Source organism: Leptodactylus fuscus, chromosome 1, assembly GCF_031893055.1.
Source record: "Leptodactylus fuscus isolate aLepFus1 chromosome 1, aLepFus1.hap2, whole genome shotgun sequence".
Taxonomy (NCBI): domain Eukaryota; kingdom Metazoa; phylum Chordata; class Amphibia; order Anura; family Leptodactylidae; genus Leptodactylus; species Leptodactylus fuscus.
Window position 1 is genome coordinate 285,213,604 of NC_134265.1, and position 19,795 is coordinate 285,233,398.

The following is a 19,795-nucleotide window of genomic DNA, read 5'->3' on the forward strand; positions in this document are numbered from 1 at the left end:
CCATTATAGTCTATTGTGTCCGCGGGTAACCGCTGTATTGGCAGTGTTTCGCCATTATTTGTGCTAAACCCGTATGACTGAGAGTCCAGCACATGTTTAAACCTAGTCTTATATGTTTATGGGGTTGTCCATCTTTTCTGAGCTGCTAACAGCATTTAGAGATATGCTACATGAAGTAGTTCTAGGAGTCAGGGTACAGCTATATGGTGCATAGTACAAAGCTACAGTATATGGTCCATGGTGAACATTAGCTTAAGTATATGAAAAGATAAGTTAATAACCTGACAATATATATTAGAGAAAAAAAAAAAGGAACAATTTGCAGGCTTACCTGATACTGAGAATATAACTTTATGGAAGCAGTAGGGACACTCAGACAGAGGTAGGTTAAGCTTTCTGCTTGTTCTGTCAGTGAAGGCCTCTGTACCCCCCTCAATCTGTAGCACACTACATGTGGGACATGAAGTGGGTTTAGTCTGGATGAGTTGTTAAATCTTTGAAAAATACATTGGGAGATTGTAATAGCCCTTTAAGGTCTGCCAATTTGCTGCTTACTGCTAATGTAGCATTGTTGCTATGCAAAAGTAAAGATTTCACACAAATAAGTCTGATGCATAGATGTTTTTTTTCTTTTCACAGTTATTCCCTGCGAATAGAAGCTATGGTGCTGAAGAAAGAGTTTTCACCTTCTTGCTCCTCATTATATCAGGATATGATGATAATCCGATTAGCTACAGAAGGTGAGATCTGGTCATATGATTCCTCCCTTCTGTTTTCAGGTTATAATGAGAGGGGGTTGATTCATTTTAGTCCATATCCAAGTGGATCATGTAATGTCCTTTTCATTTGCAAGTTCTCTATTAAGCACCTGTTCAGATTTTGCTAAAATAGATGACTTTTTCCATAGAGCGTTTCACATGCGCTTTTGTAGATCACTTAAAATAGGTGTATGTCTTTCTTTACCCTCGTGTATTTTCACAATGCGATGCAATACTGTGATGTGTTATGTTACATAGTCGCTGTCTAACAAAAAAAAGTTCTGCACCAATATTTGGTTTAAAGCCTTATCAGGAAACCCTTTCCTGTATTCTGAAAATGGAAATTCCCATCACGTAAATTATTAATTCGTCATCACAAAACAAGGACTTATTATATAAATATTACTTCTCGTTTTTGGGCTTTGTCTTTATATATAAACCATGCAGCATATGGAAAGAGTGGCCAATATCATGTATGTTACTGGAGATAAATAAGTAATGATTGTAGAGACAAATCATTTCCAGGCCGCTGGTCAGTAACTCATAACCCCATTAAGCAACCAAACACAGACATCTATTTCCCCCTCCACCTCTCCATGAACAGATACGCCTGGTTGAGCTTGCATGCTTACTTCAGTGGGAAAACAAAGGATTCTAATATTGGGGGCAGCAGGGAGGCTCATAATGAATATTTTATTTTATTGTGGTAGTAACATCATTCATCTAATGTGTATAAGCAACTTTATTCCCACCAAAGAAAATTGGATAGTAAACCTATACAACATACTAATATGTAGTGTCCCTTTAAAGGGACTCTATCATTGGGAAAAGTCATTTTTAGCTAATCACATCCTTGCATAGGCTTTAGAAAGGCTATTTCGCACCTACATTTAGTATGTAAATTGCCTCAGTAGTTTTTGAATAAGTCTGTTTTTATTTATATGCTAATTAGCCTTTTCCGTGCACTCCAGAAGTGTCTCTGTGCACCGTCTCTGCTATTCTCTGTGTGTCAGAGCAGAGAGGCTGCTGTGCTGACTTGTCTCTCTGCTCTCATATACATAGAGCAGATAGTCCACACAGACACTTCCGGTGCACAGACAAGGCTAATTAGCATATGAATAAAAATGAACTTATTCAAAAACTGCTGAGGCGATTTACATACAGAAGGTAGGTGTGGAATAGCCTTTCTAAAGGATATGCAAGTATGTGCTTAGCTAAAAATGACTTTTCCCAATGATAGAGCCCCTTTAACAATATATTACCGTATTAATAAATAATGCTTAAGATAATCCTTTAATAGTCTCACAATGTAGACTATTAAAGGACACTAGTCAACAGGTCCCATAACTCTTTTCATTTATTTGCTTTGAACACCATTCATTATTATCCTGTTGTCTTTGCTTTGTATTCAGGTTCCCATGGAAGCCTGTTCTCCCAAGAGATCAATGTGTGTTAAGCATGATGCTGTTTCCTTAGTATGCAGCTGCTTCAGCTGCAGAGGTAGAAAGGAAGAGTATGCCAAATGCTTATAACCATTAAAAGAGTTTTCTCCATTTACAATAACCAGATTTAAATTTGTAGAGAATTAAAAGTTAAATATTTTTGCAGATATATTGCAAGTTTTTAAAGATGTTCCTTAATCATCTTAGTGGTGACAGGGTTTTATCTTGGTTGGTTTTCAATGGATACAATTATAAATGGAGGAAATTTCTATGTTCTGGGACTATGGGCAAGTTATCAGGCATGGACACTAAGTATAGTGGCAACCTATCAAGGCAATAGATTGTCGCCACTAAGGTGTTTAACTTTATATTAAGAATGTGTATGTTCATGGGAGAATGTCTTTAAGCCAGACACACATGGTAGCTGGTGGCTGGACCAGTATTTTGTCAGATTCCACCATAAACATGACTGCTAGGATTGTTGGAACATTCATGTTTCTTTCAATGGTGCAAGGAAGCTGCTCCAGACATCTCTGGTAGTGCCTTATGTCCTGTGGATTAAAAGATGGTGTTGAAACCTAATGTGTCTTATCCCTCTTCCCCCTGACTGATCCCTCATCGTCTGACATCTGTCATTGGGGAAGATTTGGTAAACCCACATATACATAAGGTTATTGCAGTTTTCTTGTACTTATGGGCAGCTTTACATCATCCTGGACAGCCGCCTTCTGTCATGTATGGGCAGGGAGAAAGGCTTTGTGATATGTAGCGATGGCAGTATTCACCAATGTGGTTTTTATTTTTTTATATGTTCCTATTAATTTGTATGCAAGGGATTATGTAGTTATTAGGTGCTTTTGTAGTAATGAGACAGATTTACAGATGTTACAGCACACCCATATGTGCACATTAATTACTAGAGTACAGCCTGCTACTGCAAGAGATCATTTTGGATTATATTACAGGTTTGACCCACATTTTTTTAGGGTGTGTGTATTGTAATTTATGAAGCTACACCAAACTGAATCATACGAAATTAAACATGCAAGGTACCTATATGAATTTAGAATTTTCCGTGAAATGTAACCATTTAACTAAATTATAGTCATAGAATTAATCTGTAATATTAATGAATAATTTGCTTTTTATTCAGATGTATTGTTGGTTTCTCTGCATAGTAGTGATCCATAATATTGAATGCTGCAATTCACATATTCATTTTCCATATGGAAAATATTGTAGCATGTACGATTTCTGTACATATTGTGAAAGATGGACTTCCAACATTTGGAGACCATTGTCATCTCCTCCGCAGACCTACATATTTACCATGAAGATGAGAAATTCTTAAAAATGTCCTACAAAATATGTTGATGTGAGTCTGGCCTAAGACCATACCCATGTGCTGTAACATCTCGTAAGAAGTTTTACTTATCTGAATACTGTTTAAACCTAGACTGGTCATAGCAACCGAATTGCCTAGAATTCCACTTTGAGATAATGTTCAGATTGAAGATAACTTTAAGGCTGAGGTTCCATGGCATCTTATATGAGCCACTGTGAAATTGCAATATTACTATGCTTGTGCCAATTGCTTCAATCCACCTCTACTTTGGAAGTTATAAAAGTTAACTATAGCTTTGTGAATAATAACCCATAAGCATATGGGCTTCTTGTTGATGGCCTAAATAGTAGCGTTGTTGTCTGGAGAATCTCGTAGGCATTTGTGTTTTATTGATGCTGAGCATTATGGATGCGGCTTCAGTCTTCTATAATTATAGGCTTTTTTAGTGAGTAATAATTTTGACTTTCATAAGGACAGCACAAACCGCAGCAGTGGAATGAGGCAAAATGTGTAGCGAAATTGTAAGATTACATCACCAACAATTAGAACACTGGACAAAAGGCAGACTCCATTTCTACTGCCCATTACAGGATCATGAGATGACCGTCATACAATTGTAATGTGTATGAAGTGCTGCATGGTTTAGTCAGCAGACTGACTGTATAGGGGCCGTCAAGAGCATGATATAGTTCTCTGGTTTGGTAGTTACATTTTCTTTATAGCTAATAATCTGATTTATAAACGGTTTTTATTGGTACTTCCGAGTTTTTTCCCTTAAGAAACGCTGCCTTTCATTCCGAAATCTGAGAGGGGATGATGCCATTGTAAATAATGCCTCCCACAGTTATGCTCCTGTTTACTACAGTATTAGCATCCTCTCTCTAAAACCATTGTGCTGTCATGAAACCAATGAATAATGAGCTGGGGATAAATTACAGTTGCCAGGGCAGATCGCAGTGTTATATTACATAGGCCTGTGCAGAAGTGGGACAGGTATATAACAAAAGCATGTATCACTTCCAGCGTGATTTTTTTTGTTTATTTCTTGTACTATTCTTGTACGGTGGGTTTTAGGGAGTCAGGTTGCCATAAAGTACAGTCTCTTTCACAGTGTGCAAGTTTTATAATGATGGTTTCAGTTACTTAGGCAAACATAGGCATGTCTTTCTAAAGAATTTCACTTTTTTTTCTCTTTAAGAGCTAATGTCATGTGAGCATTTACACTCCATCCTGTACTTGGTCCTGCAAGCTGGGAATATTATGAATGCGGTAAGTGTGATGATGTCTTACCATCAGTATCTTTCTTATACTTGTACCTCTGAGGAATTGACACATTTTCCGAGCTCTTCCAATGCCTACGTTACCTTTGTTTTCTCTCCAGGGTGGATATGCTGGCAATGCAGTTGGTTTTAAATTGTCGTCCCTGCTCAGGTTGGCAGACACAAAGGCGAATAAACCTGGGATGAATCTTTTACATTTTGTGGCTCTGGTATGTGTAGTTCTTGCTTATTTTCTAGATAGATGATTGAATGGAACTAAAGCAACACGTTGGAAAATTCTTAGCAATTCATATGTGGTAACACAGTGCTTTTTTCGCCATGCGATCATGAACTTAAGGATTGTATTATTGTTCAGCATAGCATGGCTGACGCTAGGATCACACCTGCGTTTGTATTTCTGTCCTTTGGATCCGCCTGTGGACCCCAAAAAACAGAAACTCAATATAATTAAATGTAGACTATAATGAGGCCCGCCGGGTTTCTGCCCGAAAAATGCATTTTTCAAGCAGCATGGGAGACACAATCCCTGAACGGAAACCAAGTGCAGACGTGAATCCAGCCTTAAAAGGGTTTTCTGGTTAAATAATAATAAAAAAAAGTCTGTTAGTTCTATTAATGGATTAATAAATACAACCATATGCCTTTTATCTGTGTTTTTTGAGTGATTTCTGGGTGTCTCTTGGAGCTCCTGGTATCTTCTTCATTTGTTTACATGGTTCAGCTTTCTACTATGCAACTTCCACATTAACCCCTCTCACCTTACTCCCCCCTCCTTTCTCACTTCCCCCCACCCTTCTTCTCTCCCTCCGTCCCTCCCACACACCGTTCCTGTCTCTCTAGCTATTCCGCCCTTCCCAACCTACTCCACCTGACCCCATTATACTTACTTTCCACACTTCTTCCTGTAAGTCGGCTCATCCTTTTTTTACTGATTCTGCAGAGTGTGCACTCTTCTCCAGCACTGCTCTGTTCTCTGCAGCAGCGATCCACTTCTACTGCGCATGTGTGGAAGCTGCACAGTAGCGGTGGATTATCTGAGGCAGTGCTCGGAGAAGAGGGTATGCCTGTAGAATCGGTAAAGAAGGAGAAGCCGTCTTGCAGGAAGAAGCATGGAAGGTAAGTATAATGGGGTGGATGGGGGGAGAGAGTAGTAGTGATGATCCGTTTCTGGAAATGGGGAACCTTATAGTCACCAGATAATCAGAAAATGTAACTACATTTTTGGTTAATTATGTTATTTAGAAAGTAGGAGGGTGTTTAGATTAGTGTAGGGATTGACAGTTATCCTGGACATCCCCTTTAATGTCTTAAGTGACATTAAAATTTAGTTTTTTATTGAAAGATTTGCCTCATATAGACAGCCCTTTTCTGGCTTTTACTTCTGTAATGCCTTCTGGATAAAAAAAATGTATTACATGGTAGCCATTTATTACCATTACAATCTTTATATTGCATGGGAGGACTGTGTCACAAAGCCTCTCTGTCAGTAGGTCTCCACTCTGGTTATGAAAAGGGGATTGTGTGACCTTCTTTTTTCCAGCCTCAAATAGATTTTCATACTGATGACCAGGATAGATAATCGGTATCTAATCTCTGGGGGTCCGATGCCCAGGCCCGGCACACATCTGCTGTTGTGGCAGCCTCCATGCACTGCAAGCTGCTGGAGTGGATAGAAAGCACGTGCATTCAAGTAATAGGGTCTGCACTTCAATTCCCCAGAACCACCGCTATACAGTGACCACTGCTGCAGGGCTGCACCTATTACTTTCTTAGGAACAGATTGTGCACAATCCCCATCCACTTATGAAGCTTCTACTGCTTAGTGGCTGTCCGAACATCTAATCTGTGTAGGGTCAGGTGTCACACCCCCATAGAAAAACCTTTTTGGCGCCAGAAATCTCCTTTAAGCTTTTGCAAAAATACATAGTGCTACCCTTAATGTGCTATCACACAATACAATCACTTTCTGAATTAAATAATGTGTATTGAAAATGTTTGCTCTATTTTGATTCTAATTTTATTTTTAATTTTTGTATTAATTTATAGGAAGCCCAAAAGAAAGATGCTGAATTGCTTACATTTTCTGAGAAGCTGCCACATGTAAATGATGCAGCCAGGTAAACTGAATGTACTTTGTCTGTATCTGCAGGTTTCCCTTACTGTCTCTCTAGCAATATTACCATGTGGGCATAAAGGAGAGAACCATTGATGACACGTGCTATGTACAAACCTTTATGTTCTCCTAGAATGCGCCACAAAAGGTTCAGCGTGTATATAATTTGTAATGAGATCATTGTATCAGTTTGATAATATTGTGGATATGAACACTTAACATTACAACATGAACACGTGTACAGAAAGAAATGTCTGTTGTGGTATTTTAAGCAGTATTTTCTGTTTTTACAGCATTGTCCCTGCCAACATGTCCTGTACAGTGTTAGTACTATACACAGAACATTGCATAAGGCTCTGGGCTGTGTTACATGTAGCAGTGAGACTGGAAGAGGAAGTCATTAGCGTGCTATTGGGTAACAGAATGCTTAGTACAGGTATAACATTAGTCACAATGACTATAGGTTTTATTGGTTTAGAACATCCCATACTTATTGGCATCCAAATGAAAATAATAATTTGATGCAAAAACCTAAAGTTGTACAAGATATTATATCGTCAGCATTGTACAGTACAACACGCCTTATTGAGTTGGATTTTGACAAGTTAAAACATGAATAAATATAAGAGTGCCAAGAACATAACAGAACATGCTATAATCTAAATGGTAAATATTGCAATACCCTTAAGTTACTATAGTAATTCTGTAAGGACACTTGTAACTGGAGACCATATGGAATATTAGTAATTGATTCAAAAGACCCAAAAGATGAAGATTAAGGGGGAAAAAAACTAATATAGTAAGTTCTTACCCATAAGAATCTGAAAGAGCTGCTGGAAGATGCAGATCACTTTTGGTGATGATGACAGGGTCCTGAAAAGTATATATAAAGTGCATCCGAAAAAAGAACATAAAGCTGCTCTCCCCTGGTGTGCAAAGTAGCAGCTTATCCTGGCTAAGGTGAAGAGAAGTACAGAAAATGTAGTACTTCACTACGCTGTAGAGAGGCGCTACTAGTCAGTCAGTGCATGCACTTCGCTGATATAGAGGTTTAACAAGGGAAATGACCATGCTGGTGTTTTGGAACTTCCAGCCAAGCATTGCATATTGAGTCTGCTTTCATGATTAAATGGTCCAGAAAAGACTTATAAGATAAGATAATCCTTTAAGATAATCCTTTAATAGTCCCACATTGGGGAAATTTCAGAATATTGAATAGTATTCAAATTATTGTATCCTGAGGCCTTTGTATACATGAGGCCAAACAGACACAAACTAGTCTTCCATTATAACAGCAATAAAAAAATAATAGTAATAAATAATTTGTGTCCGTATAATACTTCTATTGAATGAAATCCTTATATATATAAAACATTGACAACTGAAACAATACATTTTAGGTACCTGTTCAGATTTCTTCTAGTGATAATAAAATATGAACAAAGCTTTGACTCAAGGAAAAAGCTGCAATGAGCAGTCCAATGCCTTTACTTGAATATTATTTCTTAGTAAATGGCACATACTGCCTCTGAAATGATAGGAGCAAGCCTTTCTGTTTCATGAACTATGCAGCTATATATTCTGCTTTACAGTCTTGGTTTTCCAGTGGAATTACTATGCCCAAAGCTTAACTTTAGGGTATGAAAGAGCAAGAATTTAACCTTTCCGTGTCAGGTGCTTGGCTTTCCCACATTTCTACTGGGGTTTCCTTTCACTTGTTACTATGACAGAGAAAGCAGGGTCAAAAGGCTGATTCATGCACAAAAGCTCAGCTTGTACTCCAGCCCTGAGCAAACTAAAGTCTTCAGAAAAGCAGCACCATGTAAACTGGCATGATGAAAAGCATCAGTCGCCTTTCTTCTACATCTGCAGTGTAGCCGCACTTCTGGTGCTGAGATCTACTTGAGTATGGTCTGGTCACTTTTATCATTCATACTGATGATGGTTTCACCGTAAGCATTGGGTAGATTCCTATGTAAAGTTCTAGCGCATATTAATATACCATGTTGGCCAGCTTTATTACCATACAAATACAAAACACTTGTCTTTGGTATATTTGTTAATAAGAGCTTGGGACAGAATTGGGCCAAGGACACACTAGTTGGGTCCACTGTGGGATGTTCGCTGTGGTTCTCCACAATTCCTGGGTGACTTGCCTATCTTTCAACCTGGGCTGAACCCACTGCCAAACACTTGGCAATAGATGACTTGTTTTTGTGCTTTTAGTATTTTTATTTTTTTTCTGCATTGTGGATAGGATTTATACTAGAAGCATTTAAAGCTAATACTAAAGATAGATATTGACTGTATGGTATTTATAGGTTTCATATTGACTTTAGCTCTATGAACTTGCCAGCCAACACTTTAATTGGCATTTTGCTGTTAGGTTTTCTGCCAAGGCATTAGCTATGTTTTGCCTGGATAATAAACCTTCGGTAAATACAACCATTTGTAGCCTAGATGAATCAGTTGTGCACGTCAGAGTGACTTTACGAAGCATGCCGCAAGGGTGAGCGACCTCAGAACATTGTATATTCTGTGAGAAGTTAGTCATTGCTAATCCAGTAACAAGCCCTCTCTTTCAGTGAGATAACTTGCTTCCACCCAATTTATCCTCTTTATGAATTTGACAACCAGGCATGGCTGTGTTTGACATTGAGGTGTTTGGTGAACTGTTCAAACATTACAGGTTGATGCCTCAACAGACTTTTAATTAATCGCGTTTCTCTACTTTGCAGGTTGTCTACAGAGAACATGGACGCAGAATTCCAGGCACTGTTAACAAAAACAAAAACCCTCAAAGACCAGATCAAGAAGGACGCAGAGTTGTCACAGCAAATGGAACAGTTTCTCCAGGTATGCAACTGCAGAAATACAGTCCTATGAAAAAGTTTGGGCACCCCTATTAATCTTAATCATTTTTAGTTCTAAATATTTTGGTGTTTGCAACAGCCATTTCAGTTTGATATATCTAATAACTGATGGACACCGTAATATTTCAGGATTGAAATGAGGTTTATTGTACTAACAGAAAATGCACAATATGCATTAAACCAAAATTTGACCGGTGCAAAAATATGGGCACTTCAACAGAAAAGTGACATTAATATTTAGTACATCCTCCTTTTGCAAAGATAACAGCCTCTAGTCGCTTCCTGTAGCTTTTAATCAGTTCCTGGATCCTGGATGAAGGTATTTTGGACCATTTCTTTCTACAAAACAATTCAAGTTCAGTTAAGTTTGATGGTCGCCGAACATGGACAGCCCGCTCTCAAATGATCTGAAAACAAAGATTGTTCAACATAGTTGTTCAGGGGAAGGATACAAAACGTTGTCTCAGAGATTTAACCTGTCAGTTTCCACTGTGAGGAACATAGTAAGGAAATGGAAGACCACAGGGACAGTTCTTGTTAAGCCCAGAAGTGGCAGGCCAAGAAAAATATCAGAAAGGCAGAGAAGAAGAATGGTGAGAACAGTCAAGGACAATCCACAGACCACCTCCAAAGAGCTGCAGCATCATCTTGCTGCAGATGGTGTCACTGTGCATCGGTCAACTATACAGCGCACTTTGCACAAATAGAAGCTGTATGGGAGAGTGATGAGAAAGAAGCCATTTCTGCACGTACGCCACAAATAGAGTTGCCTGAGGTATGAAAAAGCACATTTGGACAAGGCAGCTTCATTTTGGAAACAAAAATTGAGTTGTTTGGTTATAAAAAAAGGCGTTATGCATGGCGTCCAAAAAGAAACAGCATTCCAAGAAAAACACATGCTACCCACTGTAAAATTTGGTGGAGGTTCCATCATGCTTTGGGGCTGTGTGGCCAATGCCGGCATCGGGAATCTTGTTAAAGTTGAGGGTCGCATGGATTCCACTCAGTATCAGCAGATTCTTGAGAATAATGTTCAAGAATCAGTGACGAAGTTGAAGTTACGCCGGGGATGGATATTTCAGCAAGACAATGATCCAAAACACCGCTCCAAATCCTCAGGCATTCATGCAGAGGAATAATTACAATGTTCTGGAATGGCCATCCCAGTCCCCAGACCTGAATATCATTGAACATCTGTGGGATGATTTGAAGCGGGCTGTCCATGCTCGGCGACCATCTAACTTAACTGAACTTGAATTGTTTGTCCAAAATACCTTTATCCAGGATCCAGGAACTGATTAAAAGCTACAGGAAGCGACTAGAGGCTGTTATCTTTGCAAAAGGAGGATGTACTAAATATTAATGTCACTTTTCCGTTGAGGTGCCCATACTTTTGCACCGGTCAAATTTTGGTTCAATGCATATTGCACATTTTCTGTTAGTACAATAAACCTCATTTCAATCCTGAAATATTACTGTGTCCATCAGTTATTAGATATATCAAACTGAAATGGCTGTTGCAAATACCAAAATATTTAGAACTAAAAATGATTAAGATTAATAGGGGTGCCCAAACTTTTTCATAGGACTGTATGTATGTAGAGAAGGTGAAGCTTTATAGTAAGTAGAGCTGTGATATAATGGGGGGAAATTATGAAAAAGTCAGTCTTCATAAATGTACCGATTGGCATGTGGTGCACCTGAGTTATCAAGAGGGTTCAACTTCTTAATAAATCAGACATACCCTCATGCACCAGAAATGACATTAGTTAGGAACTGGTGTAGATATCCTGTGTATCTCACACGAGTTTTTTGGTATGAGTTATGATAAATTTGTCTGGCTGGGGTATTCCTTGCCTGCCCTGCTCCGCCCACTTTTTCCTAAAAGTAGTGAGCGAGGCACAGAATGAGAGATGTGGTGCAAGAAAGGGACATATGCTAAAGATGCACCACGTGCACCTATCTATTACATGCTGTGCACTTGCAGACCAATGGTGGGTTTCTATTTCAGAATGCTATGAAAGAGTTGAAAGAGTTGGAGAAGCAGAAGGTGGAGTTGCATAAGAAGGGGACCACTCTAATTGACTTCTTCTGTGAAGACAGAGAAACCATGAAACTGGATGAATGTTTTCAAATATTTCGGGATTTTTGTGACAAGTTTAACAAAGCTGTAAAGGTAAGATGCTTATGCATAAGTTTGATAGCAACAAAGTGCTGCACTGAGGATTTCTAATATTTGTATAATTCTTAAAATGGTTGCACAAAATTTTTACTTGAAAAGTTGCATTTAAAAGATGAATCAAACCTCTAACAAACTATCCTTATTTTATGGCAGTCCTCTTAGGAAAGCAGTGACTTTTGTGTGCATTATTTGTATGGAGTCTAATGCTAGGATGGCTGTTCTGCTTTGTCTTTATAGGAAAATAAAGAGAGGGAAATTCAAGATTTACGGCAGCAGAAAAGATTGAAGGAGATGGAACTTAGACGCCGCTCCTGGGTCTTTGGAGAGAATGGAGGTTTTGGAAGGAGTAGCAGCGAAAACGATGTGGAGTTATTAACAAAAAAAGGACTTGAAGATGTTTTGCCATTTCTGCAGCAAAGACCTCAAAGTCCTTTAAGCCGAAACTCCAGCTCAAGGCGGTCCCGTCTATCACTAGGGGTTACAGCAGATCGAGAACTGCAGATGTACTTGGAAGCGCCACAGGACGAACATGCCAACAAATTTAACAGCTTGCCCCGATCTCACTCTCACCAGCCAAGACCCACAGTTGCATGGATAGAAACCAAGGAGAAAAATGACCAGAACATTAACATCATGAACTTCAGTAAGAATGAAGCCATTCATAGTCCACATGAATTGCCTACAGTAGTTATCAATCTGGAAGACGAGGTACCTGACCACACTGCCATTTCTAACTTGCATTACAAACAAGGTAAAACTGACAGAAATAACAATCAGCAAACAAGCTGCCAGAATAAGACTGAAGGCCAGCAAAAAAATTCATCATTAAGTCCATTAACAGTCACTGTCGAGGAACGGGAGCTGGTTAAAAAGCTGCAGAAATTTGAAATTCATCAATCTGTAAAAGACAACACTGGTGATGAATGTATCACAAGCTCAGAACCACTGGTTGCATCCAACCTGGCTTCCATTAGACATGTAGATGACAATTCTCCATTGAATAAAATTACCAAAGATAAGCCATTTATTTCCTCAAGTACCTCAGAGGAATCAAGTGATAGAACTGAAGCTCAGTTAAACATTGCTGCCACACGTATGTCAGAAAGCACATGTAACCCTGATAACCAAGAGCACACGTCATTGTTTTATGTAGAAGATAGTACAGATGAGTCATTAACAATGGATGGTTCTGATAATGAGAAGAAAGAGGAAAATGTTCAGGTTGATAAACCTGGTGGTGTAGTCAGGTCAAACACATCGGTTTCTGATCAGTCTGAAAATTCAGAGCGTGGTGCTAGAAAGGGCAGTATTTCCAAGGAAAATGCCTTGAAAAGTAAAGACTCTAAAGACCTCAAGGCAAGGCATAACTCCTTAAAAGAAAGAATCCCAAGCTCTGCAAAGACAACGGTTACTCGCCCAGGAAACACTGTCGCCACAAAACCTGTTCGTATGTTGAATGACTCTGAGCATGTTACAATGAGGAAAGTTGTGCCCATTTCTAAATCCAACAGACCTGGAAGTATAAAACGAACAGAACTCAGGAGTTCACTTAGGGATGAGACAAAATCGGATGACCTTAAGCAGACACAACGTCAGTCTTTTCGAGCAAAAACAGATACTCAGAAGACTTCCCCCAGGCCTAGTATCACTACTGAGGAGCCCAAATTTCAAAGAGGATCAAGTTTTGCTTCTAATAGTGCACGTTTTCAAAGGGACCAGATTCAGAGAAAAAGTTCCATCAAAAAACCTGCTGCAAAGCCTGTTAGAAATATTAGCAAGCCAAAACCGGATGAAACGAAGATCTGTCGGACGACTCAGAAACCAGTTCCACCTGCTGTAGAAGTCACCAAGACTCCACCAGCCAATACTCTGAGAACCTCATCATCTACGCCAAGTTTTGCCAGAAACACTGTAGCCTCATCTTCACGCCGTGCAAAAACAGAACCTCCTCCCCCTACCCCAATAAAACCAATAACTAGATCAACGTCTTTGCGCCAATCTAAAGGAAGGTCTGAACCAGTAAGTAGAGAATCTACCCCCAAAGAAAATGGTAGTGCTGGTACCTTCAGAAGGACCAGTAGCACAAGGTCAAATGGAGTGGTAAAAGAAGCTACTCAAAATAGCAAACCTGAGACTCTTCAAAGAGAAAAAAGTATAGTTGAAAAATCTTCTTTAAAACTTAAGGATACAGGCAAAGCAACACTTGGTAAAATATTGAAGCCTTTGCTAAAGTAGGTGTTTATTTAAAGAGTCTGATTCGACAACCCCGGTTTGGGTGAATTTAATAAAGGAAGGTTTCCAAAAAGCCTTTTCCTCTGACAAGCTGTGCTCATAAGCAGTGCAGCTCTTTTTCTATAGACTATGATGACTGTTGGGACTACTAACTACTATTTTCCAGCAAGTGCATTATACAGCCTCATGAAGGAATTTGTGTTGCAATAGTCTTTGAGCTGGGCTGAAAGAGTGCTTATGTGAGAATCCGTATCTGCAGTCATCACTTCCTCAACCAGACTTTCTTTAGAGAACTTTTCTATAGAACAAGCAGGACTCTGTTTAACATTTATTTTTCACTTTCCAAAGGTACAAGCTATTCATTGACTTTTATGGCTGGCTGTTTCAGCTAAAGGAGTACTTGATCACGTTGCCATTGGCTTGATGACGGGGACTCTGCTGGGTGGAGTCTCCTAACTTACTGGAGTTTATAGCAATGGCTGGCGCCGGCTGTTTTACATACTCAACAAGGAAAAACCAGAGGTGGGGCTGTTACATAAGAGCTAGCCACTTTGAACACAGATGTGCCATGTATTTATAATGCATATGGATGGTGTCACCTCTTTATATTTAAAGTTGGAATATTTGTAGACAGCACTTCAACCATTCAGTGTGTACTCGCTGTGACTCTAGCCTTTATTGTTCACATGTGATTCCTGCTGCTAGGCTTCGGTCATGTAAATTTTGACATGATAGGCTGTTAGTCTTCTGCTACCTGTAGGTAAAAGATACATATATATATATACTATCGATATTGATTCTATTCTGATAACATTCTCTTCCAGGTTTATAAGGAGAATGAAAGGACTTATTCAGTCTTTAAAGAGGACTTTCCACCACTTCCAGCATCTCCAACTCTTTGTATCCAACGATGGGTGCTGCTCCACTGAGCTGGGATTTATTCTGTAGCTCTTACTGCTCCCGAGCAATCGTTTCAGTATTCAGTATGCTAACTAGACTCAGTACTGTCAGGTGGCCAGTTCCAAACTGCTCTAGCCCTTGGCTGCCTGCCTGACTGTAGAAAGCCCAAGTAAAATATTGGGTGCAGAAACAGAAACGATTGCTCTGGAACAGTGGGGGCTAGAGAAGAGATTCCAACTTCCCCCTGAATCCGAGGAGTGGAGCCAATTAAAGAATGGGAAGTGTTGGAGTTAATGGAGGTGGTGAAATGTCCTATTTAAACTTGATGGCCTATTTTATCAGTATTCGATCTATGGAGATCCAACTCTAGTCAGTCTGACCAGCTGTTTGAAGGAGCGCCGGTGCTCTTGCATTTGCTGCAGCCTCTATAATGTTTATCGGTTGCAGGCTGCTTCATACTTAAAAATGCCATACCTTTTTTGGAGATGCTGTCTTGCCGCGTAGTCTCATTCCCTTTTCTGGGAGAACACTGTAGTATCTTGTATTGCCGCCATGAAAAGTGTGGCATTTGTGAGTACAAACCAGTCTGCAACCCTTAAACATTCCAGAGACTGCAGTGCTACGATCCGTTTGGAAGGGTTAATCCCCCACAACCACCCCCAACATATAATAGTCATGAATAATAGGCAATCAATGGTGGGATGGTTTATCGACAAATGTTACAGCTTATAAATTGCGCCTATTGAGTAATATCTACTATTTTCAGCTAAGTAACTCGTTAGGGAATACATTTGTATCCAAAGGACTTATAAATGAGATGGTGATAAGTACCGTAAATTGTTCATACTTTGTTAAATGAAAGATCACTATAAAGTTATAAAAGCCCCAGAAAACAATACAACAAGCTATTTACCAAGAAATAGAAAACTAGTGTTGCGATCTCACACACCCTATGCTGAAAGTGTACAACTGGTTTAATATATCTTTATAGTGTCGCTTTGTTTCTGATACAGAGCTCTAAATGCCCTGCGTGGTCATAGATCCAAAAGTGCTGTCTGCTTGTAGCCCCCTCCCCCTCCCGAGAGAGAGCATGGGAGGTTATTACATACTGTCATACACGGTACTTGACAAATAGACCGTATAGCTAGCTCCTTACTCCCCATTTTTTAAGGCTATGTCTTTGCAGTAGATTTGGAACGCTATGCCAGGAAAAAAAACCCAATGTTCTGACTACTATAATATATTAATAACAGGCGCAGAATGCTGGACCTACTTGGAGTAAAAAAGGATATTTATTGGGAATATCACTTTTAGGCCATGTTCAAGAATAACAGAGCTGTTTCAGAAAAAGGTGTAAAGGTGGATGACTAGTTTTTACTTAATTTTCCAAAATGCCTTAATCTGATCAGAAATAAGAAATTCTCCCCATTCCTTACCCCAGCTATTCAGTTCAAGACCTCCTGCTGTCTATGGATCGAGAACAGTTTGTGGCATGTTATTTAATGCAAACTCTTGTTTGTAATGCTGCTATCTAGATCGGCAATGGATTATGGGTAAGAAGAGTATCAACCTGTGGATTCATTCAATATAAATCAATAAGCACACTTACCTTTTACCAAGTACAGGTACGGCTGAACAATAAGCGGTATTCTGCATGTGGTTATCACAAATCAGTTTATGACCACATTCTTTCACCACCCTCATAACTAATAGGAAGGTTCACCTGGAAAAATATTTGTTCATATATTAAGCATCCATGTAAGTCTAGAACACTGGGGTGATGTATAACAAAAATATCAGAACGATAGGCCCCAATTCTAGATTCTGAGGTCGTTTTGCAAATCATCCTTGTCAGACACTACAAGCTTGGAAATACTTTTCATCTGCTCTTTATTGCCCCCAGGAATTTTTTTTTTTTTTAATTTCCTTTTCCAACAAAAAGTTCCCAGAGAAGTTGTTCATGTTTAGAAACCCAATTATCTCAGGTACTATGGTTACTTTAAGGGGTTTTTCAACTTTTAATAAATGACCAGGGTACAGATGGCTGTATAAACAGAAAGGTGTTATTCCCCTAACAATTACAATAGGTGCTACTGCTTAGTACATGGGTCTGGTGGATAGATCACTAGCAACAACGGTACTCCTCTCCCAGTGGACCTCATAGACATGATCATCAGATTCTTGTTGGCAACCTTTCAATCCATTTGATTTCCATAGTTATTGCCTATAACAGGTAGTCACTGTCCTTGTGGGTGTCATAGCTCTGTAAAGAGGTTCTGCATCTATAGTTAATAGATTTCGCTTGATTTTCCACAACCTTAGGTTAGCACAGGACTACAGAACTTGGTTCTGACCCTAAGTTGTAGAGTAAAATCACCATAAGTTGGAACACTCAAGTGCCTCTACTCATGCACCTAGTGTTTCCATACTTATCCATTCTACGCTAGGGTGAAGCCATAGAAATTTAAAGGGGTCTTGCAAGGGATCAGTGAGTTATTTATTTTATTATGTCACACTGATCATTAAAAGTCTTCCCCCTTGATACTTTAAAAGGGGTTGTCCAATTTCAAGACTTAAATGTTATTGTTTGCATAATAAGTTTATATAATCTTCCAACCTACTTTCTGTATCAATTTCTCAAGGTTTTCTAAATCTCTACTTGCTGCCATTCATAGTTTACTTCCAGTGGATAAAATTTAGCCCATGGTCATGTGATTTACAGTCCGTGGTCATGTGATATACAGTCCACAGTGTGTATATCACATGACCACGGGCTGATTTTTACCCACTAGAAGTAAATCATGGATGACAGCAAGTAGAGATCTAGAAAACCGTGAGGAACTGATGCACAGTATCAAGTATATAAAAAATTGTATAACTTTTCATTATACAAACAATAACATGTATCTGCTGGAACTCCCTTTAAGCACAGAGCACAATTGAGTAGCCTAGCATCCTTCTCTGTCCTGGAGGAAATCCCTTACTATACCATATCCTTGATAAGAAGAAATATTGGTTTAGTAGTGTAGACTTCAACCACAGCAATATTATGTTAATGTGGAGGCCCTTATACTATGCATTTCATAAATAGCAGATCTATATTTGACTATACACTTACTTACACATCTTAATACGACATTTTACAGTAAATCAAATACTTTTTGCCAAAGCGGATAACTTGAACACCTTTATAAAAGTGTACTTTGTCTTTGCATATAAGATCATGATATGTAAATTGTATCTTCTGTGCAGCATGAAGAGAATAATCGAGAATATAAAAGGCCTTGTTTTTCATTATAGTCGACCCCCTGTATGGTTATGTTACAATATACAGGTCAGAGGTCAGGTGTCAGAAATAAAATGTATATAATAAGAAATATTCAGGAACAGGATTCATTGGTAGGCTGTATGTGTTTTTTCATTTGTCTGTACATTTACTACCATTTTCTGACTGAAAAGATTTATTTAAGTATGTTTAATAATGTAAATTTGTATACTAGAAGGTACAATGTACATAGCCAATATGTATTTAATGGATCTTTACATATTTCAGAATAGTTTGCTAATAAATTTCTCAAATGAAAGTGTGTCTATATTTTTTCTGTTTCAGTGGTAAATAAATCTACCCTAATACAGCATATTCCTTATCTAGCTATTCCAATTTTCTGGTGTTAAAAATGTAAAAAACAAAAACAAAAAACAGAAGTTTGCTGGCATTTTTACACCTCCTTTGTTATTTTATGGAAAATGGTCATGCTGGGGTAACTTATACCATTTCTCTATATAGAATTAGAATGTAAGTACATGGCCGACCGGAAGATGTTCCCAATTTATGAGGAGATATGCTGCATTGGATATAAATACCAGCATTGAAAATTCCAGTCCTCGTAAATTCCCCCCATTGTGCGCTTACACAGATTTCTAAGCCTAGGTCTACACTTGTACACATGGCCGTCTCCAGGTTTTTGTGGGCCCTTGGGCAACAGGGCCTCAGTGGGCCCCTTTTGGAGCAACCCATGCACAATGCAGCAAAAAAAAAAAAAGGAAATTAGTTTGTATTTTGTTTTTTCGGACTTCAGAAAGCAAAGATGAATTTTAGGCAGACGTCTGCCTCGTATTTCTTTTTATTTTCTGCCTCATAGTGGTGAATGCAGAGCGTCAGCACTTTCTACTGCTGATTAGGCTCAACACTTTTTTTTTTTTTTTTTTTTACCCCAACATCCTGCACTAACTGTTTTCAATGGAAGGCAGAATGAGGGAATAATCTGCTGCTGATTTAGGTTCCACTTTGTGAACGGGGCCTGACTGTTAACTGTGCAATAGGCTCAAGTAACAGCAGAGAAGTCCATGTTTAATGAGACATTGGGGTCCGTTCCGAGAGGCTGTTAGAACCCAAATCCAAAACGCAAAAAGTGAAGGGGGAGGGAATTAAGCATCCTGCCTGGTGTATAGGTACCAAGGTTTCCAGGTGGAGAGGAAGCTAGAACAAACAGAAAGTCCCCAACTGTAAAGCTCTTTAAATCTGTAGCGTTGGTTAACCTTTTCCTTCCCTTTAGGGTTGGAAGGGCGGTCCGTATCGTACCACCTAAGAGAGATCAATAGTTTGGCTGCCTCAATTAACCAGGTAATAAGGCAAGACCTTCTGGGGGAGAAGTCTGGAAAGAATGCCC

General features: G+C 39.0%; 1 protein-coding gene across 2 annotated transcripts in view; it reads left to right on the plus strand.

Moving 5' to 3' along the window:
- The window catches only part of FHDC1 (FH2 domain containing 1), a 39,955-nt gene extending 24,974 nt beyond the window's left edge, over positions 1-14,981 (plus strand). For both annotated transcript variants that reach the window (XM_075287744.1, XM_075287736.1), the window contains exons 6-12: positions 640-740; positions 4,744-4,814; positions 4,927-5,034; positions 6,872-6,942; positions 9,677-9,794; positions 11,823-11,987; positions 12,231-14,981. In XM_075287744.1, coding sequence (XP_075143845.1) covers positions 640-740; positions 4,744-4,814; positions 4,927-5,034; positions 6,872-6,942; positions 9,677-9,794; positions 11,823-11,987; positions 12,231-14,228 — 2,632 coding nt within the window. In that variant the 3' untranslated portion in view covers positions 14,229-14,981. The remainder of the gene's footprint in view (positions 1-639; positions 741-4,743; positions 4,815-4,926; positions 5,035-6,871; positions 6,943-9,676; positions 9,795-11,822; positions 11,988-12,230) is intronic.
- The last annotated feature ends 4,814 nt before the right edge of the window (positions 14,982-19,795 follow it).